Below are 22,124 nucleotides of genomic sequence, written 5' to 3'. Positions count from 1 at the left end.
GGTCAGCACTGTCCCGGCGGCGCTCCGCAGTCGGGGTTTGTGGCGGGGCCGAGGGCCGCGGCAGCGCGGGGCGGAGGCGCTGCCTGCCGCTGCCGCAGCGCGCCGCCAGAGGGCGCCCGCGCTCCACCCGTGCGCCGCCGCCGCGCCCGCTCTGCGCGCCCGCGGCCGGGGCCGCCCGGGGAGCGGGAACGGGGAGCGGGAACGGGAACCGGGAACGGGAAACCGGGAACGGCGCTGGCCCCGCGGGGAACTGTGCTAGGGAACGGCTCTGACCCCGCGGAATTAACGCCCTGGCGCAGATGCGGGAAGCAGCCGCTGCCCCTCCGCGCCCCTCCGCAGGGTGAGGCAGTGTGTCCATGCTGCCGCTCAGCCCCTGTCAGGCCCGGCTTCCTGTCTTCCTGATGGTTTCTGGCGAAGGGCTTTTGCTGCTGTCTGTCCCTGTGTGTGTCCCCGGACTTTTCCCGCCCCTCCCGCCTTTCCTTGGGCCGCACGGGGGTCCCAAACCTCCGCGAGTTCCTAAACGCGTGCGCCCCGGGGCCCCTGCCCGGGCGAGGGTGTCATTGCGGGCCCAGGGCCCGTCGGGGTGCGCACATGCGGGGCAGCCGGGCTGGCCAGAAGGACAAAGCGAGTTAATCTACATGGAGGCGTGGGGGTGGTGGAAGAGCGGGGTGTGATGGGGAGGGAGCCTGAGATACCTTTTATGTAACCACAAGTATTTTTTTGTCAATTCGCATCAGACGGACACACGTGGCTCTGGCTGGGCCCGTATTATATTTCACCTACATTTTTCGTCTCTCTCCAAAATAGGGCGGACTCCAACTCCTGAGAGTGTCTCTCCGAAAAGCTGATTCCCACTGCAGGACGAAGCGGGAAAGAGGATTGGAGACGACGCTTCTTGGGGCACGGGCCAGCGGGGGTGGCGGCCCGAGCGGGGGCAGCGCCGAGCCTGCTGGGCAGCGCTTTTCCTTCCTCCCGGAGAACAGGGCTCACTTATTTCGAACCGAGTCCCCGAGCGGTGCTAGCCGTTCACCCACACATTTTTATTTTTTGCCCCCCTCCCTCTCTTTGCCTCGGTAATGACGTCCACCAAGGGTGAAATGATGGAAAGTATATTCATAGGCATGATTTCCATTAAGTATCAATTAACCTGGAGCCTCAGCCATGCGTGCAAGGCGTCAAGGGTAAATGTGCATCTCATTTCCCAGCGATCTGCTCGCCTGGAAGGAAATGACCCGGAGGGCCCGTTGGCAAGGGGGCCCGGCCGCTGCACGCCACCGCCCTACGGGCACCCCACTGCCCTCGCTACACCCCGGAGACCCTAGACGGGCATCGGCTCCCTCTGAGGGGCTCTGCCCTTGCGGGCGGCGGCTCAGGCCGCGCTCTGGGCGGCGCAGCCTGGGTGATCCGGGCGGCGTCGCCCCGGGCAGCGCGCCCGCGGTTATCGCGCGGGATCTGCGCGGCCGCCTCGCCCCTGCGCGGCGGGGGTTTCAGCGCTCCTAGCGAGCGCACACCGGAGGGGGGAGCGGGGCTGCCGCGGCCGGGGTGGATCCGGGCAGGGCTGGGCCGAGTTTTTTTCTTGCCCGAGGAGCGGCACATGTAAACTGAAGCCAAAAGTCCCCCCTGAGCTCATGAGCGTGTGTGTGTGTGTGTGTGCGTGCGCGGGCTGCTGTGTGCCTAATAGGAAATAGTAAAAGCAGTGAGGCAGGTCATTTTGGGAGCGATTATAATCCAGTCCTGGTCACCACATACACGGAGAGCAGGAGCGGGGAGCGCACGGGCCAGCGACGACGGCGGCGGCATGAGCGCGGCGTAGAGGCACCGGCGGCGGCGGCGGCGGCGTGAGCGGCGCTCCGTGCCCCCGCCCGCCGCTGCCCCCTCCCCGATGAGCTCCTACTTTGTCAACCCGCTGTACTCCAAGTACAAGGTGGCGGCGGCCGCGGCGGCGGCGGCGGCGGGGGAAGCCATCAATTCCCCGTACTACGACTGTCACTTCGCACCCGAGGTGAGCGGCCGACACGCCGCTGCCGCCGCCGCCGCTGCCGCCGCCGCTCTGCTCTACGGGAACGGCGGGGCCGCCGCCGGCTTCCCGCACCCCGCGCCCGGCGGGGCGGGGGGCGGCGGCGGCGCGGCCGCGGACTTTTACCACCCGGCCGGGGGGAGCCCCACGGCCGCCTACCAGCCGCCTCCTCCTCCCCCCGCCGCGCCTCCGCCTCCTGCCCCCTGCAGCGGGGTTACCTGTCACGGGGAGCCCGCTAAATTTTACGGATACGATAACTTACAGAGACAGCAGATTTTTACGACACAGCAAGAGGCCGAGCTGGTACAATATCCTGACTGTAAATCGTCCAGTGCTAATATTGGCGAGGAACCAGACCACTTAAATCAGAGCTCGTCTCCTGCTCAAATGTTTCCCTGGATGAGACCACAAGGTTGGACGCAGTCAAAAATTTGCTTCCATCTCACGTCTGAGTTTGAAACTTTCTTTTCCTCCTCCTGCTTCTTTCTCTCCGACTCTCGCTCCCCGCCTGTCTCCCCCACTCCCTACCTCTCTCACCGCGGTTCCTATCACCGCGGTGGCTTGCCTTAATAAAGGGATGCAGTGAGCAAGCAGAAACCTCTGCAGCAGGCAGCTACCGACCCAAGAGTAGCCTTTGAGACGCCTCTCGGACTCTGAGGCGCAGCTGACAGCTCGCCTGTCTCCCGTCGCCGCTGCCTGAACGGGAAGGGTGCCGGGCCGGGAAGGGGATGGTGTACAAGATGATAAAATGACCCCGCAGAGGGACAGCTGAGGCGCTTCGTGCATTTACTATCGCTGTGTTCCTCTCACTCGTGTAAAGATCTAGACTCCTCTGTGCCCTCTGCTTTCTTTCCTTGCGGTTCTGTGGGTCTTCTCTCGAGGGATTCCGGAGGGGCCGGAGTCCTCGCTGGCTGCCTGCGCCTTGTTTTGAAGGGCCACACCAACCTCCAAACCCGTATGTTTTTGTTTTAAACAGCAGCGCCGGGTAGGAGGAGAGGAAGACAAACATACAGCCGATTCCAGACTCTAGAGCTGGAAAAGGAGTTCCTATTTAACCCCTATCTGACCAGGAAGAGAAGGATCGAGGTGTCTCATGCACTAGGACTCACCGAGAGGCAGGTAAAGATCTGGTTTCAGAACAGGAGGATGAAATGGAAAAAAGAGAACAACAAGGACAAATTCCCCGCTTCCAGACAGGAGGGAAAGGAAGGGGAGGCCAAAAAGGAAGCACATGATCTGGAAGAAGACAGAGCCGAAGGCCAGACGAATTAATTTTTGCCTCGAATATCTTTGTAAAAGTAAATCAAAAATAACCAGGGCTGAAGCCCGACATCTCGGCTCATCCACCCCTCTACCTGATCTTGTCGTGGGACGAGTGACCCCACATCCCTCCGTTTGACATTTCTCTGCTTCGGGTGCTTCACTTGTTTGTGCTTTTACTTTGTTTATAAGCGTATCCAGAACGATCTCTAGATTTAACATTTCATCTACTTATTTTTTCAAATGTGATACAGAGTTTGTAGCAATAAATTTCTAGTGATATATATATATATATATATATATATATATATATATATTTGCAATCTTAAAAGACGATGATTGTGGGAAACGACATAAACTTCCTATTAATAAATATCAATAAGTAAGACATTTAACAACGCTTTATTAATCAAGACAAGTGCACTTATACTATTTTAATTCTTGTTTTTATCTTATGTTGAATAAATTAAATACATTTAATAATCTTGAAGAAAATAACATAGGAATATATTTAACCTTCTTCTATAATGTTTGATTAAAATAAACCGAATTTATTCAATTATAAAATGTATCGGCATCGTTGTAATTCATCCCTCAAGAAGCATTCAGGGTTTCCACTGGTCCGGACTAACTCCCCTGCTCCCTCCCTCCGTCTCTCCTCCGATGCTGGGTGTTTCTGTGGGGTCTGGGAATGGCACGTTGTGTACAAAACCTGCTTTTTGCTCCGTGCCACGAGCGCTGCGGGGCCGTGGGCCAAGCAGCGGCCAGCGGGGACGCGGCCCCACCTGCGAGCGGGGCGCAGGCTGCGGGCCGCCCGGGGAGCCCCCGGTGTGTGCTCCTGGGCCTTGCCTCGGCCTCCTCCTGCCCCCCAGCCCCGGCTGCGTGCAGGGGACCGCTGCCCACAAACACTAGCCCTGCGGAGCCATTTGCTGCCAGCCCGGCTGCGGGGAGACCAACCCGGAGAGAATTCCGGCCCCACGCCATCCCCAAGGGCTGCTCCACCGGCTGCGGGGCTTCCAGCCCCGCCGCGCAAACTACGGCCCAGCCTCCCCGAGGATGGCTGGCAGCCTGAGAAATACAAAGCTTTTGCGACCTTGCATGGGGGTTTCTGGAGGGCTGTAATTCTTAGGAGTCCCAAACCATGCGTAGACCGAGAAAAAGAGGTTTCTACCCCTAAATATTATCATATGATGCAATTCCCCAGCTGGTGAAGACACAGCCTTCCTCACGGTTCCCGCAAGCACGGGAGGAAAGGTCTCGTGATTAGCAAAACAATTTAATTTCTCTCTCGTTCTCCCCTCCCTCCTCTTGCTGCCGCTCCGCGGGGTCCCGCAAAGCGCAGACTTTTTTAGGAGCAGCAAGCAGAGGGTCGAGGGATGAGGTACAAATCCCTACCAAGATTTTTGCGTCATTTTTTCCCTACCGGCTGACGCTCCCCTGAGTAACGGCTCCGTGAAGGAAATCGAATGGACTCGCCAGAAACTGCGACAAACACGACATATAATTCTATTATCTGCCCAGAAATGAGCGTGATCCCGACGAGGCCGGGGCTGAGCCGAGGCCTTGCTCGGAAAATCACAGCCAGGTTCCCGGGGAGGTGCCGCCCGCTGCTCTGCTCGCGGGCCCTTCTCCCGCATCCACCGCTTCTCTCTCGGGAATTCACCCGGCGAGGCGAGAACCGCCGTCCACGGGGATGGGACTCGTAGGACGGGTTTGGTTCAATTCGTTTCCCTTCCTCTTCCCCGCTCCCCACCAGCGAGGCAGGCACGTTTCCACTGCTGGAAAGCGCCAACTCTGGAGGGAGGCACGAGCGAGCGGAGCTATTGTTCTCGGTTTTATTTTAATCGCCTAGTTGGCTAAAGGTTGTAAACAAGGGGAAGCTGCAACAAAGCAGTGCAGTAAACATTTTTGCTGCATGGATTTGCATAAATACACCGGTATCCCGAGTGTCAAGGGAGGATTTGGGGCTGGTGGCTGCGCGTTTAAAGTAACCCAGTGGCCCGGCACCCAAAACCCCCTCGCTTCTCAAAACAATACTCGTGCTAATGGCACCGTCATATTTGGTCTCCGGGCAGGAAAAGCCTCTCGCTTTTGCTGCGCTAGCGGCGGAGGCTGGACTCGACACGGTTCCGGCGGCCCGGCTGCGGGAAAACCGCGCTGGTGCCGCCCGCTGCCATCCCGGGCTGCCGGTGAGGTGAAGGCATGTCGAAGACCTTCACACACCAGCGGAGCACTCCTTAGGCTAGTATTTGTCCGGAAAAGAGCTGCTGCGGTAGTTGTTTTTAATTATCAGACAAAGAATAAAATTAAAATATTCCTGAAGAAGTTTCCGTTAGCGTCACTCTCCTAGGACTGCCTGGGAACGCAGCCACGCAGGCAAAAACTGCCTTCCCTGAGAGCACAAAATTGGCGAAGGCCTAGTGGTAACTGGAATAGCCCCTGTCTTAGTCATTCAGAAAAACAAAACATCGCCGTGGTTGTTAAGGTATTCACCCCCTTGGCCTGGCATCTGAATCTCTCCCTCCGTCTCACTTGGAAACTTGCTAAGAAAAAAGAAAGCGGAGTCAGAAACTGACCTAGGCGGCCACCGAGCCCCCTGCAAACTCGGAGCCATCGGACTTTCGGCAAAGAGAAGCCGTAGCCGAGCGGATTGCGGCGGGAGCGGCGGCGAGAGGCCGCAGAGAGGATGTACCGCGCCTTTGGTTTCCGCGGAATTTCTCCTTTCCCTTGAGGAGCAGCTCAGCGCGGCCATGAGTGCTGCAGAGACACCACGAAAGTTGCCATTGCCTCTGCCGAGGCAATATTCAAAGGGGTGCAACTGCCTGAAGCAGCGTGTTAAAAAGATCCAACATCGATCCTACATCTTTAGGCATGTTTACTTTTGGTAGCAGTTACAATCAGCACGGAGGTCACGAATTGAGGGCTCTGGCTATTCCCTGAAACAAAACTTGAGCAATAAACATCCACAGTACTCCGTCTCCGAGCCGAGTATTCCTTGTGGACACAGACCCATTTAAATTTTTTAGAATACTTTCTAGGAATCGGATTTTCCCTCTTGGTGCCGGGGGAAGGTTTTATCGGGGGCGGAGGCAGCCTGAACTGGGCGCGGTGACAGTGCCCGGCGCAACCTGCGGGAACCGCGCACTGCGGGGTGGGGAAGACGCTCGGACTATTTTTATGTCGGCGACGGCTTCCGCTTCAGTAGTGGGCGCTAAAGCAGATGTGGTTTCTTTTAGTGCCCTGAGGAGCGGTGGGGAGGGGTGGGAGAAGAGGGTGGGGATGCGGGTTAAGCCCCCTTTCGTTTGGCAAGAAACGGATCCCTCGGCACAGTGCCCTGCCCCTCTTTACGCGGTTCCGTGACCGCTTGCCCCTCTGTCCGCGGCCCCGCGCGGATCTCCCGCGTCCCGGCCGCGCTCGCGGGGTTCCGCCGTTCCGCCACCGCGCCCGTGGCGCGCAGGCCGGGGGCAGGCGGGACCGGAGCCTCAGTACAAGCGCAGCGCGCAGGCGAAAGAAACATGGCGCTGGGAAGCAGTATGTGCAAAATCCGCAAGGAATTGCAGTAAATTCCTTTTTGTTTGAAGAAAATTTACAACTTGGTAATAGACCTTTTTATGACCTATTTGGGCTCGTCATTGGCTGCGGCTGGTCATGTGCAGGCAGAGAGCGCTTTCATGGCCTTTTCCTGATTTCCCTGGCGAATTTCCCCCTGCATTCTGCCTTCAGAGAGCCTCAGCCCCTCTTTTTCTAACCTTTGTCTAGGCTGAGGTGTATGGCAGTCGCCCTCATGTTTGTGCCCCGCTCCCCCAAACCCGCGGCCGGTCCCGTGGCCGCTGCACTGACACTTCCCCGGCCCCGCACCGCCTGCTGTCCCGCGCCCACGGAGGGATGCGCGGAGACCCGCGCCCGCCGCCGCGCCGCCTGCAGCCCCTCGCTCTTCTCCCATCGCTCCATCCCCCGCTGCCGCTATCTCCTCCGGCACACGGATTGCTACGCGGGTGCAAAATGGATTACAGCGATTCTCCCCGGGCTTCTCCGCAGGCGGGCAATGCCGCGAACTGGTAAGCACTCAGTTCCCTTCGGGCTGGTCGCCGGTATACCGCGATATGCGGCACGGCACCGGCTCCCCTGTCCTCCTGTCCCTCTTCGTCACCTGTCCCTCGAAAACCCTTTTTCTTCCTTTTAGTATTGCTATTACTATTTTTACCACTATGATTGCTGTTGTTGTTATTGCTATTGTAATTTTCGGCGGTGTTATTATTATTAATAGTGGTTGTGGGCATGCAGCAGAGTGAAAGCAGCTGTTGCGCGCGGTCTCACGGAAAATGCGCCGCGGGCCATGATGTCTCTGTGTTCCGCCGTGAGGGGCGGAAGGCTGGGGCGCAGTGCGCGCAGGCAGTGCCTCGCCTGCCGGTGGGATTTCTTCCAGGATATTCCCTCTGCTTTTGGGATACTTTTTGCCCCTGCCAGCCTGAAGCGTGCTGTGGTGATGCTCTAGTTTTGTTTCCCCATGGCGGAAGGGCGGTCGAGTAACTTTAAAGCTTAACAGGTGTTTTCGCAGGAGAATCGGTGTCAGTGCTCCCGCGGGGGCGGAGGGCGTGGGGCGGCTCCGCCGAGCCGGTGGACCCGGGGGCTGTGCCCGGGGCTAGTCCCGGGAGCCCTTGCCTGCCTCACCGGGACGTTTCTCACATCCTTGTCCCGCTGCAGGGAGCAGCCAGGGCTGCGGCTCCGACTTGCACGGTGGGCAGCACACGGGCCGGGCTCGGCAACCGCGGAGACGGGGCCAGGAGCGCACGCCCGCGGTAGGGCTCCTTACCCACGTGGCAATCATCGGGGGCTAAATGCGGGAAAAATTCTCGAAAATAAACCCAACAACAAATCCTTGGGTTTATTTTGAAATATGTCGAGGAGATGCAATAATTAAGTAAACTATTTCTGCCTTACCTATATATGTATATATATCCATATTCGCATTACCTATATACATATATGTGGTATCTACACATCTACTTCTCTCTGCAGAACACATACTCTTTGGAACCACTTTGTTGTGGACGTATACATGCTTTACTCATCTCACCTTCATTTTCCAACTGTTGGTGCTCGGTAGAAAGCTCGCCGTTTGGTATTTGGCGTTCACATGGATGGTGGGTGTTCGCAGTGCACCGTACTGTTGCACTGCAGGAATTCACCCACTCGCCATTTACCCCGACAGCAGCCAGTTAATTAACGGGAAAGCAGAACGCCTGACTACACAATACACAGTGAGGGCGGAAGGGTGCGAGTCATGCCCCGAGTACATATTTTGAACCCACAGAAGAAATTGTTTTATAATCCACCCCTGAGCAGCCCTCAGCCTGCTAAGCCCGAGCCCCACTACAGTAAGCAATAAGATCCCCGTCCCCCACGCTTTGCCTGTTTGCACTAGCCGGCCGCCCTGAGCTCCTGCAGGACTTGGGGTTTATTTGGGGCTAATCGTTTTCAACATAGCACCAGTCTTCAAGAGTAGCGTGGAAAATATGTGCTGCGTTAGGTTTCACTCTCAGAATCCCTCCTAGGTGACACAGTAATTATAGCTACTTGACTATAAATCTCTCCAAAAACTTCGGAAAATCTCGTCCTTGAGCTGTTTTGAAATTATTTCTAGCCTGGGGAAAAAGAAGAAAACAAAAGCAGGATGTTCTAACGAATTCTAATGTGCATGTGTGTGTCTGCAGGTCCATCTGCTGACACATACGGATACACATATGCATTTATGATTCCGCTGGTTTATGTGGGAGTTTAGTCTTTTTCTAAATGGCTTCCTTCCTGGCTTGCTTTTGCTCTTATTCTTTTTCTTATTGTATGAATGGATTTTTTATTTATTTATTTTTATTAACATTCAAGTACACATAGGTCTGTTTCTGTTCTTAAATATGCCTATGGAATTGTAAGTATTCATTACAAATAAATAGCTTTTTATATCTACTGCACATTTATATGTATTTATATGCAGTGTTGATCTATATATGACACATATGAGGACTGTGTTTTTACATCCTATAAAACGTGGTATGAGTATAGATGTGTTAGTGTGCTGAAATTTTTGGAGTACAAGATTCACAGTCAAATTTATCGCGCTCGCTTCGTTTCCCGACTTGTTCGACAGAATTTATGACTAATCTTTTTTTTCCCCCTTTTTTTTCTTTCTTTTTTTTTTTTTTCGGGGGAGGGAGGTTGTTGGAAGGAAACAGCCGATTCCCAGTGCACCCTTTACTGACGCACGGGCTGTATAAAAACACTATCACAAAGCAGCTGGCAGGAAGCGGCAGCCTACTGTCCCTGGCAGTGCCGGGGTACCGCTGGCACCGGCTGCCACTTGGGAAGTCAGGTTGGCTCCCGCTTAGCTGCTGCAGGTTGCCTGGAAAAGAAGTAGAGCCTATGTTCCCCGAGTCTGGCAGGGCTTTGGTGCAAGGAGCGGGGGGGGGCGATGTGAATTGCTGGCCCAGGAAACCCGGTAAGACCAGGAGAAGTCACCTTGGTTTTGCGTTCTTAAGAACTGGAAGTCCCGCCGTTTCATTTTCTCGTTCCCCCCAAAAATATAATCCCTAAGGGGTGTTTTATGAGCGCTTGGGACAGAAAAAGAAATCCGAACAAAGACGGTATTTCACCCCTCGGTTGGCAGGCAGCTGTTAAAGGTATTTACTGCTCTGCTGCAGTGCGGCACTCAATGCTGCTGGAGCGGGAGAGGAAAAAACAGGAAGCGAAAGGAAAAGATGAGGCACAATAAACATTGCAGCAGGTCGCGGAGGCCGGGCGGGGCGCGGAGGAAGGGTCTCTGCGAGAGACAAGGGGCAATAAAAGTGCATTCAGCGGCAGCAGGCTCTGCCCAAACTCAGCACCCGCCTCCCATCACCCGCGGCGGAGGGGGCGGCGAGGAGGGGAGCAGCCCGCAGTGCCTCGGCAGTGCCCCAGGCCGGGAGCAGCCGAGCCGGGGCGGTGAGAGCTCGGGGCCGCAGGGATCGCCTCACCGCCCTGCCGGCCCGGCCCGGCTCCGCCGCATCTGTCCGCGGGTGGGCGCCCGCCCCGACGGGCCGGGACCGGTCACCTGCCCGCGGCTGCCGCCCTGGGGCCGCCGGGCCGGGCCGCGGAGCCACCGCCGGGGGCGCGACAGGGCCCGGCCGCACCAGCAGCCCTTCTGTCTCCACGGGCTCTTCCAGGAGAAGGCGCTGTAGGACAAGCCTGGCCGCTCTCCCCTCCGCGGGGCGAGGGGCCCGCCGCCAGCCCCGGGACCCGTGCCCTGCCAGCCCCACCGGCGGGCGGGGGACACGGCCGGAGCTCCACCGCCCTCCTCGGCCGCCCCAAGCCGCCACCCGGCTACTCCACTGCCCCCAGCGCCGCGATCTGCCGTCTCTCCCGAGTCCGCAGACCCTGCCTAACCCGCAGTGCCACGGGGCTCCCCTCGTGTGCCCCGCTGCCCTCCCGGTCACCAGCCCTCGCTTTGATGTCGGGCACCCGCCTCTTCCCTCCCTGCTCCTTTGATGCGGGTGCCAGAGCACCCTCCTTCCCGCCGGCTCCCTTCCCGCGGGCAGCGCCCCCGGCCCCCGCACATCCTCCCTTGCCTCCTGCAAGCCGGGGCCCGGCAGAGTTCCCTGCCTCCGCCTCACCTGTTGCCTGCAGGCTTCACCTTCCCCAGCCGTGCCCGGACACGACCCTGGCGGCACCCACCCCACGGGCCGTACCTACCCCGGCGAGACGCTCCCACGGCCCCCGGCCTTCCCTCCCTGCCCCGCACTCCTCGCCCTCTTCCCCCCGGACCCGAGGTGTCGCCGCCGCTGCCCCGTTTGATGTTGGGGCGCGGCTCGACGCCGCCCTGCCCGCTCTGCTGCCAGCGGATCTGCCCGAGGCGTGGGGTGCTGCAGGCAGGGACCTTTGCATGCCCACATCCTGCTCAGCGAGGGCATGGGCGACGAGGTGACTGTTGAAAAGTCGGGGTTGTGATAAAAGCGGAGGGGCAAAATGCGTTGGACGCTATCAAGGTGCTTAGTAGGTCTTCAAAGTCAGAGATGGAGCCTGTAATTTTCTGGCAGTGTGGTCCTCGGGGTAGGACGTCGGTCGTCATATCTGTCAAGCAGCATTGAGAGCGATGGCAGCATACACATGTGATTCAATTCTCCCAACCTCTTTATCACAATTACCAGAGGGAAACCAATAGTTACTCTGTTATTTCATTACACCTCTTATCTGTCTCCAGATCATCAGACCCAAATATGAAAACTGGCATAAAAGCCTAGAGAACGAACTGGCCAGAGCTTCAAAGTCAATTTTCACATCTGCATTTTAGAATAGGAAATGTGAAAATCGTTCTAATTCCCACTTCAAAAATCTCATGGCTAGAATTACTCAGTTGCTGAAACATTTGTCTTGTCCTTAAATGAGAGGGAGCTGTATCTCAATCATCAATTCCTCAGCATCTCACAGCCTCACCTTTCACAACCCCCGTGTCTTGGACATATGTGCCTGAAGCACTTGCCCAGCCCATGCCACCCCATTTGCCAGGGGCTGACACTTGTGCAGGCTGACTGACACACACCTGCCTTGCTATGGCTCCTCTCCTCCTGCACAGGCCAGGCAGCCTCTCATCTCCAAACGATGAACTTCTCTTGCCCAAGAGAGCTGAAGTGATCACAGACACTCAGGGGGGGATGTGATGCTCCCTGTACTGGCACAGGGCCTGGAGCCTTCCCGTGGGCCCTGCTGACCTTTGTCATACCCAACACTCAGAGCCAGGCCTGGGGCAAGCACACTCGACTCTGCATCATCATTCTTATCCCAAACTATTTTCCCCACATTTTGTTGCACTTTATCATTACACCCTACCCCTCATGTCCCAGCACACAGCCTTTTCTTGCCCCTTTCCAGTATGGCCACTTTGCCTCTGTGCAGCTGCCTGCTGCTGAAGCACTTCTTCCAGAGCCCAGTGAGGATCATGTGTTTGGGGAGAAGGGTACCCGGAATCTATCACAAAGCCTGATCCAGGGCTCACCGTGGCCAGGCCCAGGTGCCTGAGCAAGGCTTAGGAGCTCCAGGGAGCTTGTTCCTCTGCCTGCCCAGCACTGGGAGCACAGACCATGCCCCAGCTGAAAGAGACCCCGAAATCAGCCACGTGCAAGGCAGCCCACAGCTCTCTCTGGGATGGCTGGCTGGAGCCCCTGGGCCTGATAAAGCTTCTCAGACCATGCACTGTGTCTGAAATGTCACCTTATGCACTGTCCCTGCCAGCTGTCCTGGACAGGGGAGGGGGAAAGGCTATTCCACAGCTTAGGACACTAAAAAAGCATGAAGGCAATGCCATGTGAGCAAGGTCTTGCTAAGACCAAGAGAAATAGTGGAATGCAGAGCCACTCTGAATCATAAAGATGGAGCAGGGAAGGACCTCGGGATGCCTCTTGTTGTCTGAAGGAAAACGAATTGTTCAGCAGTGACTGGAACCATATAAAGATACAGCGAGAGCTGAGCTGGCCCTTTTGGGTAACTTCATACTTGTGTAGCTGGAATCGTTAGGAAATGGCCGAGTAAGAGCAGCTCTCGGGTGTTAAACAGGCACCACCCAGTTGGTGCCACCACCCAGCAAGGAATTGCATTTGGCTGGATTTCAGAGCTGAGCCCCCGGGCGGAGGCGCACTCTCCCCCGCGGGCCGGGCGAGTGGCCGTGTCCCCTCTGCAGGCGGCCGGTCCCCGGCGGGGCTGACACAGCTCCCCGCCCTCTGCCCAAGGTACGAACCCTTCCTGGGATGCACCAGGAGCTGCTGGCCGCTCCGGCGTCCTCAGCCATGATAGATTGGGAGCTGATGCCCGGTGTTCTTCATGCTGTGTGACTGCCAGGGACATTTGACTTCCTGTGCTGGGGCTCCTTGAAATTCTCATTTGCTAACTCACACCCTGATCCCTTCACACCAGGGCTCTTTTATTGCTTTATAACCATCCTTAAACTTCCATTCCTCAAAGATCTCATTGTGGCGGGCTTCACACTTTCTCCCTTTCCGAAGCCCTGTGCCCTCACTGTTAGCAGCAGTTTGGTCACTTACAAAGATCCCTCGGGTGCCCGGCGAACCTGCAGCCCCTGGCAGAGCTCTCCCAACTTTTGAGATTAATGACACAAAACCATTTTGCAGGGGAGCCTCACCAAAATATCATAAACACTCAGGGAAGAGAGAAAAGGTTCCATCTTTCAGTTGGCTTGATTTTGTTTTTGTTTTGGTGGGACTTTTTCCTTCCTCCTAAAGATGGGCTTCCTTGTGCCCTAAGAGCTATAAAGAAAAGTTCGAACGCGTATCCACAGAAAACACTCCCCGGCTCCTTTCCCAAGAGGACTTTGAGAGTGCTAAGTCCCCTTTGCAGCTTTTCCTGAAACACGCTCCTCAAAAAGGCCGGCATAAAGCCGTGCAGCTGAGCTTCCATCCATCCCCGCTATTTCGACCCGGTCCCGTTTTATAGGACAGATTCAGAGAACCTTTATTTAGCGAATAAAAGTTTAAAGCTGAAGGTTATTTATGGTTCCACAGAGATAAGTCCTGAGTGGCTATTTAGAAGCACGTGATTCCAATAAACTTTGTTTTATGGCTTGAGAGTTGACAAGCCAAAATATAATTCCCACCATAAATTAGTTTAAGAGCATACAAGTGCAGATGCTTTCGTTCCTGGAAGCAGTAATCGGGAAAGTGTTAGCAGGGAACCGTCGGCGGAATGCGACCGTGCAGGCACCTCTGCTCCCGGGTCCCCCAGGCCGCGGGGGGAGCGCACAGTAAGTCCGCGATCAGCCTCCCCTCCGCCGCCGCGCCCGGGCTGCGGCACCCGAGCACCCGGCGGCTCTGCTGGGGACACGGGCAGGTACGGCTCAGGTGCTGCGGCGGCAGGAGCCGGCTGCTCTCTGGCTGAGATTGCTGAACTTAATGGGATTTCATAAATGGAGATAAGCTTTTTCATTTTTAAATTTTTTTAAAATATTTTTTATAATAAAAACATTTCTTGCAATAAAAATTGAAGATAAAAGGAAAGGCTCGCTAAGGGAGTGCTTAGTGCCAAAATATCAGCATTAATCCAATCTTCTCACAGACTATGAATGTTATCTAGAGTGGGCAGAACTTAAAAAAGAAAGAAAAAAAATTAACAAAAAAGGTCTTGGGAAGCTCTGTGCTGTGAACTATTGATACCGATGCAATTGCTCCGGGTTTAATACAAGAACTCGCCAAGATATCGTAGGAAGGCAATACAGGAGATGAAAAATCGCTTGCAGAAAATAACCCCCCAATAGTATTTACTTTTAAATATACGATGCTTTTCAGGAGCATTAGACTAAACGTGTGGATTTGTTTCCTTTATGTGATCTTTGAATATATTTAATAAAATATTTGAAGGAAAGTTCGAGTCAAATCTATCCTTCTATAATGCAAACAAAGACGCATGTCTCGTGGTTACTGATAGGTTAAGTAGGTGATTTTAAAAGAGATCTATCTTGGAATAATCCGATATTTTTTTCTAATAAAATTGTAGGTCTTTCTGTGTTTAGCACGGATATAGTGCTGCATAACGTATTTTGTGGATGATGGTTTGGCAAATGTAGTCTGAATGTGACTGGATTCCCACAGAAAAAAAAAAAAAAAAAAAAAAAAAAGGCCTTTGTTATTCTTTTCCATTAGTCAAGGAGGGAGTTCTGGCTCTTAATTTCTTTAGAAATTATCTGGTATAAAATTTAGACTATGAATATTAAAAGTGAAAGATCACACCCCAGGCACAGGGAAAGCGTGTATTCATTAAAAAACTGCCTGAATGCAACGTGGTCCTCATTTGGAAGGGGCTTCCATCCCACCACTCCTCTGCTTGCAGGATTTACACCAGTTCCTCTCTGCCTTCATCTATCAAACGTGATTTGTAACTGTTCTCCAGAAATATCACCCGTACGTGGAATACAACAGTAACAAACGTTTTTATTGCAACAGGTTCTGCAGCATGGAAGAACATCCACAGTAAGTAACCTTTTATTTCTTGTAGAGTTGGTGGTATTCGAAAATCCTGGTTCTTTCCTTCAGACGGAAAAAAAAACCCAAGCTATGATTCCTGATGAATATTTCTTCCCCCTTCTCCTCCCACCCCCAACCTCCCCCCCCACCCCCCCCGCCCCCGAAAAAAAAAGGAAAAAAAAAAAAAAAAAAAAAAAGGACTATGTCAGCATATGAAGGTTCTTGTGGAGTCAGTTTGTGGTACCATGTCATAATCCTGGCTAGCATTAAAAGCAGAGGTGCAATCTCCTGAGGGTTTATTACAGGGCTGTACAGGTGTCGTCCTGCTTTTAAGCACTCCAAGGCAATTAGCAGCGTTTCCATTTTAACTCGGCGGGACTGTACAGCGCCTCCCCGTGCAGAATCCAGACGGATCACGTTGTATCCCAGCACCTCATAACCTTGGCTACTCCCACTCTTTTCTCCAGAAGGGATCCCAAGCAGAGCTGTGCCTGCTTCCTGATGTTCCCCTCGTTTGGCACAGACTGTGGCTGGGAGAAGGAGGCGGCAGGAGCTGGGGCGGTGAGCGCTGGCCAGCCGAGGCAGCCCAGCTGCAGCCTGGTTCTGCGGGCAGCAGGGCTGATCCGCCGGTGCGAGATGTCTCGGGGCAAGGGAGACTCTACCGTGGGTTTAAACGCTGTGAAGGCACGGGGTGGGATGGGGATCAGAGCTTAGGAGGGCAACCTTTTACTATAGGGGTGTTCGCATCCCAGATGGTCCTGCCTGAGCTGCGCCAGGGGGGACCGAGGGGAAGGCAGAAGATCAGTGTGCATCAGGAAATGCTGTTGAACCTTTCCGGCTCCAGTGAGGAGCTAAGTGCATTGGTCCTGGTCCTCCAGGCTGAGACGGGCTTGTCTCTCAAAGAGTGAAAGAAAGCCTGCGATATTAGGAGATTCATTAGGTTGTACACTGCCCTTCCTGCTTCTGCCAGCACTGCTCTGACCCGGAGCATGCAAAGGAGAGGAGTGTTTGCGTGTGTTTGTTTGCGTTTCCCCGCTTCCTCTCCCTGTTTCCTGATAAATAATCTATTTCACTGTATGTGCCAAGCTTCTCCTGGTCTTTTTGTCTTCCGTTGCAATATTGGTTTTCGAGTCCTATAAATCCGAACTAAAGAATTGCCTCCAGCGTTGCAATTTTAATTGTGTTCCATAGGTAACTTTCCTCCCCCCATAGCTCAGTCCTTTGCTGAGTAGACGCCCTTGGCATTTTTTTACAGGGTCGGCCCTAAATGTATGGATTACTTGTTTTCTGCCAACGTACATTTAGCATACTGATTATGAACCAGAATACAAAAAGCCTGATAGATCAAAAGTATTTTGTATGGGCAGTTGAACAGGAGGTGAATATATAACGCTTTTGTTCATCAATAACTCTTTGGCTTTGACCTGTCTGAGCAAGTCGTGCAATAAGGTGAAACGCAGGTCACAGCGTCTAACAAATATGAAAATGTGTAGTATTAAGCCGAACGGGGAGCTGCTGCTTCCCCAGCTCCATCGCTGCTCCCTGGGCAGCCCTCGGCGGGCTTGTCCGCTGCCGGGGGCTGCCCCAAACGATGGCTCTCTTTGGGGGGCGGAGGGGAGTCAGCCTGCCCCTTCAGCCGGGTGGTTAATAACCCCCCCGGGGGCGGGGGTGTCCCCTCTCCCCTCAGAGAAAGGATGAGAAAGCGGGGAGAGATGCTGAAAATAGCTGGGTGGGGATTTGAAGAATCCGGGGGGAGATTAAGGAGATAAAGTCGTTTTGAGTTGCACTTGCTGTGAAGAAGGCACCACAGCAGTGGTAAGAAAGCAGATGTTTAAAAACAGCATCTCCCAGCTCAAGCAGTTGGGAGTTGAGCCAGCCAAACAACCCGGTACACATCGCTCGGATAAGCGCAACACCCCCAAATCTGCCCTCCGCAGTGGTTGGATGTATCACACCCGCACCATTATTTGTCCTTATGGTGCCTGTTTTAAATAGTGGAAGGAGAAGAGGTTGACCGCAGGACAGCAGTGAGGAGCTGGGTCAGACACAATTCATGAACTTTTGTACTCCTGTGTGCCGCTGTCGACAAAGTAAAAATAATGAAACTTTGTGATATGTTTGTAAATGATTTCGGCTGACCTCTCGCCCTGCCCTTCACCATAAACGCTACGGCGGGGAAAACCTGGGAGGGTGCGAGGCTGAGGCTCGCAGGCAGATCGCGGGGATAATAGATAGACCAGCATAATAGGATGAAGGTAAATTTGGAAACTCTCTTTTTCCCGAGAGCAACTAACTCCAGCTTTTAATCTCATCTTTTTTACCAACCGCTGTTTCTGTTGTCGGCTGTTTTACTTCTGTTTCGATTTTTTAGAAATTATTTTTTATTTTGGGGGGATTTCTAATTATGGAGAATCTCTTCAGATTCGTGTTAGCCTAAATATTTTAAAACTACTTACTAAATTACTTTAACCATTATTATTCTAAATAGCGCAATTTGACCGAGTACGTCCATTTTCCATTGCGAGGACATAAATGGCAGAAAATTTAAAGAAAGCGGCAGGTCTTTCTGAGAATTTGGTAGACGAAATTCGTCGCTATGAATTGGTGGAGGGTCGTATAGATGTATTTCAGCAGTAATAACAAGCGTGAACCTTTTCTGAAATCCCATCTTCTTGCAAATTGTATTTCAGAACTGAGTCCCAGCAGAATAGTTTGCATTCCTCAGAAGACAGTAAGAGACTTGAGAGAATTACAAAGACCTGCTATATTGTAGATGAAAACAGAATGTTATTACGTTGTCTATATATACCCTGTAGAACCGAATTTGTGTGATATTCATATAGTCACAGATTCGATTCTAGGGGAATATATGGTCGATGCAAAAACTTCACCTTTCTGCAAATGGTTAGAAGTTAAAATACTGGCGGAATCAAGAGGCATGTGAGTGCTGAAAACCCAGAAATTATAAAAGTTTTGCTGCCTCTCTCCTATTCGCTAGGTTTTAGGACGTTTCTTAAAACTTCAGTTGTCGTTCAGTCCTAACTCTCACTGACAATCTGTGAATTTAAACAGTTAAACTCACCAGAAGTTACAAAATTTCTGGGGGGAAAAAAAAAAAAAATTATCTACCAATCAGTGGATGAGTCTTTTATAAGATACTCATAAATTAGCTAGATATGCGAGACGTTAGCAAAATTTCCCTGTCAAGGGTCCAGATCGCATCAAAATATTTACGACAGCAGCAAAAGCAGCATTCTCCTCGCTGGAATGTATTTACTTGTGCTCCAGGAATGATATTGATGAATGAAGACCGAATTTATCTCATTAAACCCTTGATATTTTTAACCTAATTAAATGACGTCCTCTGTTCAATTGATTGAACTTTAGTGGTTAAAAGTGAACTCTTTCTTGCCATCTGTATGATTTTAAATACATACACTTATAAATTTATAAATACACATTGGCGTTTGCGACTGCATGCGCACACGTATAAATTGAGGCTTGAAAGTGAATGAGAAGTTACTGATTGCCTAATTTTATTCAGCAGAACTAAATTCTGGTAACTTTTGGATGACCTCTGCTAGACAAAGACAGGACAGATCTATTGTACGTCATATTACCCTCTTCTTTGATGGCTTTTCTTTTCCTCGCCTGCTTATCAGTTTCTTCCCTTTTAACCCCGCTTCAGCTCATCGCTCTGTATATTCCTTTCGATTCTTTTTCTTATTTTATTTAAAGCGAGGTACCAAGCCCCGGTGGCGACCCTGGCTAGTAGATCAGAAGGCAGGGCAGCATCCCCCGGGGCTGGGGGAAGCCGGCTCAGACAAAAGGCTGTGGGCAGGGCAGCGGCCGCCGCCCCGGGGTACCCCTACACCTCCGGCACCTGGTTTGCGGGTGCGGCCCGCCGGAGAGGGGGGTCACTCGGTTAGAGGGATGTTATTGAGTGGAATCGCTGGAAATGCGGGGAAATGCGGCGGTGGGCGCCGGCTCCCCATTGGCCGGGCCGGTCACATGCCCGCCTAACTTTATTCAGTTGACAGCAAGTAGGAGGGCTCTATGGCAGGGGAAAAAAAGACAACACGAGAAAAATTAGTATTTTCTACCTTCAGAAATTAATGGCCATGAGTTCGTATATGGTGAACTCTAAGTATGTGGATCCCAAATTTCCTCCTTGTGAGGAATATTTGCAGAATAGCTACTTAGGCGAGCAGGGGGCCGAGTACTACAGTGCCTCGCAGGGCTCTGATTTCCAGCACCAGGGACTCTACCCACGGTCAAACTACAGCGAGCAGCCCTTTAGCTGTAGCAATGCCCAGGGCTCTGCCGGGCAGCCGCGGGGTCACGGACAGGAGCAATCCGGCCCGGCGAGCCACTTCCCCGGCCCAGCAGAGCATTGTCCACCGCCTCCAATGTCCAACTCGCGAGCCTGCAGCCAGCAGCCGGCCCTCAAACCCCCAAACGGCTCCGCAGTTAAGCAGCCAGCAGTAGTTTATCCCTGGATGAAGAAAGTCCATGTTAACTCGGGTAAGGATCCTCTTCTTACTTTGCTCTTCTACCCTGCTTCCGATCGTCCTCAGCGGCGCTCTCCCGAGTCCCCGGCAGGCTCGTGGCTGAGCTTTTTAAGCCGAGGTGGCCAATTACACTCGCCATAAATTTTTATTGCTGAGGAAATAGGCCTTTGGCCATGCGGGGCTTTGGCGTGCAGGATAAAACTCCATTTTAGGAGCCTTCTAGAGGCTCCCAGCCTACCTAGCTGCGTGTGCCCGTGGTGCCTGCCTCAAACGAGGGGGAAAGCAGCCCGGCCATTGTAAGCAACTGGGACGAATCCAGCCCGGCCACATGCTCGCAGCTCATAAGGTTTTCTTTTGTAAAGTCGGACCGGCAAGTCAAGATTAGCTTTGTAAAAGTTCTCCGTGTTTTTTTCCCAGTGAATCCCAATTACAACGGAGGGGAACCTAAACGCTCCCGCACAGCTTACACCAGACAGCAAGTCCTAGAACTGGAAAAAGAATTTCATTTTAACAGGTACCTGACCAGGCGCCGCCGTATCGAGATAGCCCACACTTTGTGTCTCTCTGAGCGCCAGATCAAGATCTGGTTTCAGAACAGAAGAATGAAGTGGAAAAAAGATCACAAACTGCCCAACACGAAGGGCAGATCTTCTTCCTCTGGTTCAAACCCCCATTTACAAACTGGTTCCAAGGACCATCAGACTGACTTGACAACTTTGTAGAAGAGGTGAAATTTTCCATTTCATCCTTCGCTTCTGACCAGTACTGTACATAACTGACACTGCCCAAGCAGAACCTGCATGTAGCAGCTAAGGACACGAGAAACTGTCATCTTTCTTTAAGGTATTGTTGTACAAAGGAGACAAAATGACGCTACTTTGGACTTTATTTTATTTGCCTCTGCTAGCACAACCTAAAAAAGGAAAGAAAGAAAAAAAAAAAAGGGAAAGAAAGAGAGAGGTAAAAACAAACAAACAAACCATCATGCAGGCAGTGGGAATTGGGAAAATATTAAATGAGACCTTCTGTCCTTAAAAAATAATAAATCATTGAAAATGAAACTGTCCGGTGTTTCAGTTTTGAATTCTAAAGTGAAGATTGGATGCATTATTCTGGGATTTATACTTTTAATTGTCTTTTTATCCCACGCAATTTAGGGAGGATGCATTTTGGGCAAGTTGAGGACAGGAAATTCATAGCTTAGTCTTTTATTCGAACATAAAGACTAGTAATTGTGATTTTTTTTTTTCTTTTGTGCTGCTTTACCTTTCTCGGTGTAATGAAAATTCTTGCTCATTTCCATAACGTCTCAAAAGTGTGCATAGAAATGAAGTGAAAACGGGTTATTTTATGTTCTGGTAATGTTAGTGTATTTATTTATTTGTTACATAGAAGAATGAAGACAAAAAGAAAAATCGTAAAACCAAAAACCAGGAAGGGGAGCTGAAATACAGCATTTTTCCTTCCCAGTCTCATGAACACATATGTAATGTTTACTTGTCTTGAACGTACACAACTTTCTTGTCTCCCCCCCCCTTTTTTTTTAAATTTCCTTCTTTGTGAATAGGAAAAGCGTCCCTGCTCCTTACCGTGTGCCATCCAGAGCTAATAGGCTTGAAATCTGTTTCCAAAGTCTGCTCTGTTCAGCGCTGTGTTTTAAACCATCGATACCTCATTTAAAAATGGAAAGAAAAAAAGGAAGAGAGGGGACCACAAAAAACAACCCCACAAAAAACCAGCAGCAACCCAGAATGAAAAATTAATGTAATTTCTGATATAAACTGAGCCATTCAAAGCTGAAAACTGAGCACATTCTTTCATCAGATTTTAAATTTCTTTTCTGCTAGAGAGTTGTAGCCTATGTGGGTTGCTGCTTTGTTTTGTTTTGGGTTTATTTTTGGATTTTTGTGGCTTTCGTTTGTATAGTTTTTAGGTTTGGGTGGGTTTTTAAAGATTGGGTGGTTTATTTTTGGTTTTGGTGTTTGAGTTTTTTTGGATTTTTTTTTTTTTTTTTTTTTTTTTTTTTTTTTTTTTTTTTAGAACAGTGATTGTTTTTTAGCAAACCATGACACATGACTGCAATGGCTGGAAATCTCAGCAAGTTGCTTTCAGGAAAGACGAAAGGCTTGGATGGGAGCAGAGCTGGTCTAATACTCACGAAATTGTCCCTGATTGCTGGTTGCCAAAGTTTTAGTGCTCTAACTACGAAACCAAAGCAAACCAGCTCCCTGAGCCACTTACACCTCCGCTCAGGCGGTTTTAAAGCTCAGCCCTTATCTCCTGCACCCTCAGGGCAGCCTAGGAAAGGGACCTCATAGCCAAAATTGTAACGAGGTGATC

At 52.1% G+C, this 22,124-nt stretch overlaps 3 protein-coding genes across 6 annotated transcripts in view; all 3 read left to right on the top strand.

Annotated features, from left to right (window-relative positions):
* Positions 1-1,394: 1,394 nt before the first annotated feature.
* On the top strand, positions 1,395-3,563 carry HOXD8 (homeobox D8). 2 transcript variants are annotated; one of them, XM_056495784.1, is made up of 3 exons: positions 1,402-2,002; positions 2,282-2,429; positions 2,994-3,563. In XM_056495784.1, the coding sequence occupies exons 1-3, from the start codon at positions 1,883-1,885 to the stop codon at positions 3,287-3,289; spliced, it is 564 nt and encodes a 187-aa protein (XP_056351759.1). In that variant the 5' UTR covers positions 1,402-1,882; the 3' UTR covers positions 3,290-3,563. The 2 variants fall into 2 exon arrangements, with proteins under 2 accessions (XP_056351758.1, XP_056351759.1); XM_056495783.1 differs by having other exon boundaries at positions 1,395-2,429.
* A 3,684-nt stretch (positions 3,564-7,247) lies between these two features.
* HOXD3 (homeobox D3) overlaps positions 7,248-22,124 on the top strand; it is a 30,478-nt gene continuing 15,601 nt past the window's right edge. The window contains exon 1 of one of the 2 annotated variants that reach the window (XM_056496435.1): positions 7,248-7,335. The gene's annotated coding sequence lies outside the window, so the exon portion shown is untranslated. Of the gene's footprint in view, positions 7,336-9,518; positions 15,280-22,124 lie in introns of those variants that run through there. The other variant, XM_056496436.1, reaches the window with a different exon arrangement.
* Positions 7,268-20,710, top strand: HOXD4 (homeobox D4). Of its 2 annotated transcripts, none has more exons than XM_056496438.1 (3): positions 7,268-7,335; positions 15,253-19,797; positions 20,202-20,710. In XM_056496438.1, exons 2-3 carry the CDS (start codon positions 19,389-19,391, stop codon positions 20,504-20,506), a joined length of 714 nt encoding a protein of 237 aa, XP_056352413.1. In that variant the 5' UTR covers positions 7,268-7,335; positions 15,253-19,388; the 3' UTR covers positions 20,507-20,710. The 2 variants fall into 2 exon arrangements, with proteins under 2 accessions (XP_056352413.1, XP_056352414.1); XM_056496439.1 differs by lacking the exon at positions 7,268-7,335 and adding an exon at positions 13,991-14,057.

The sequence above is a fragment of the Oenanthe melanoleuca genome, chromosome 7 (assembly GCF_029582105.1).
Source record: "Oenanthe melanoleuca isolate GR-GAL-2019-014 chromosome 7, OMel1.0, whole genome shotgun sequence".
Taxonomy (NCBI): Eukaryota; Metazoa; Chordata; class Aves; order Passeriformes; family Muscicapidae; genus Oenanthe; species Oenanthe melanoleuca.
The sequence above is the reverse complement of the archived record's forward strand: the minus strand, read 5'-3'. Positions and strand labels throughout refer to the sequence as shown.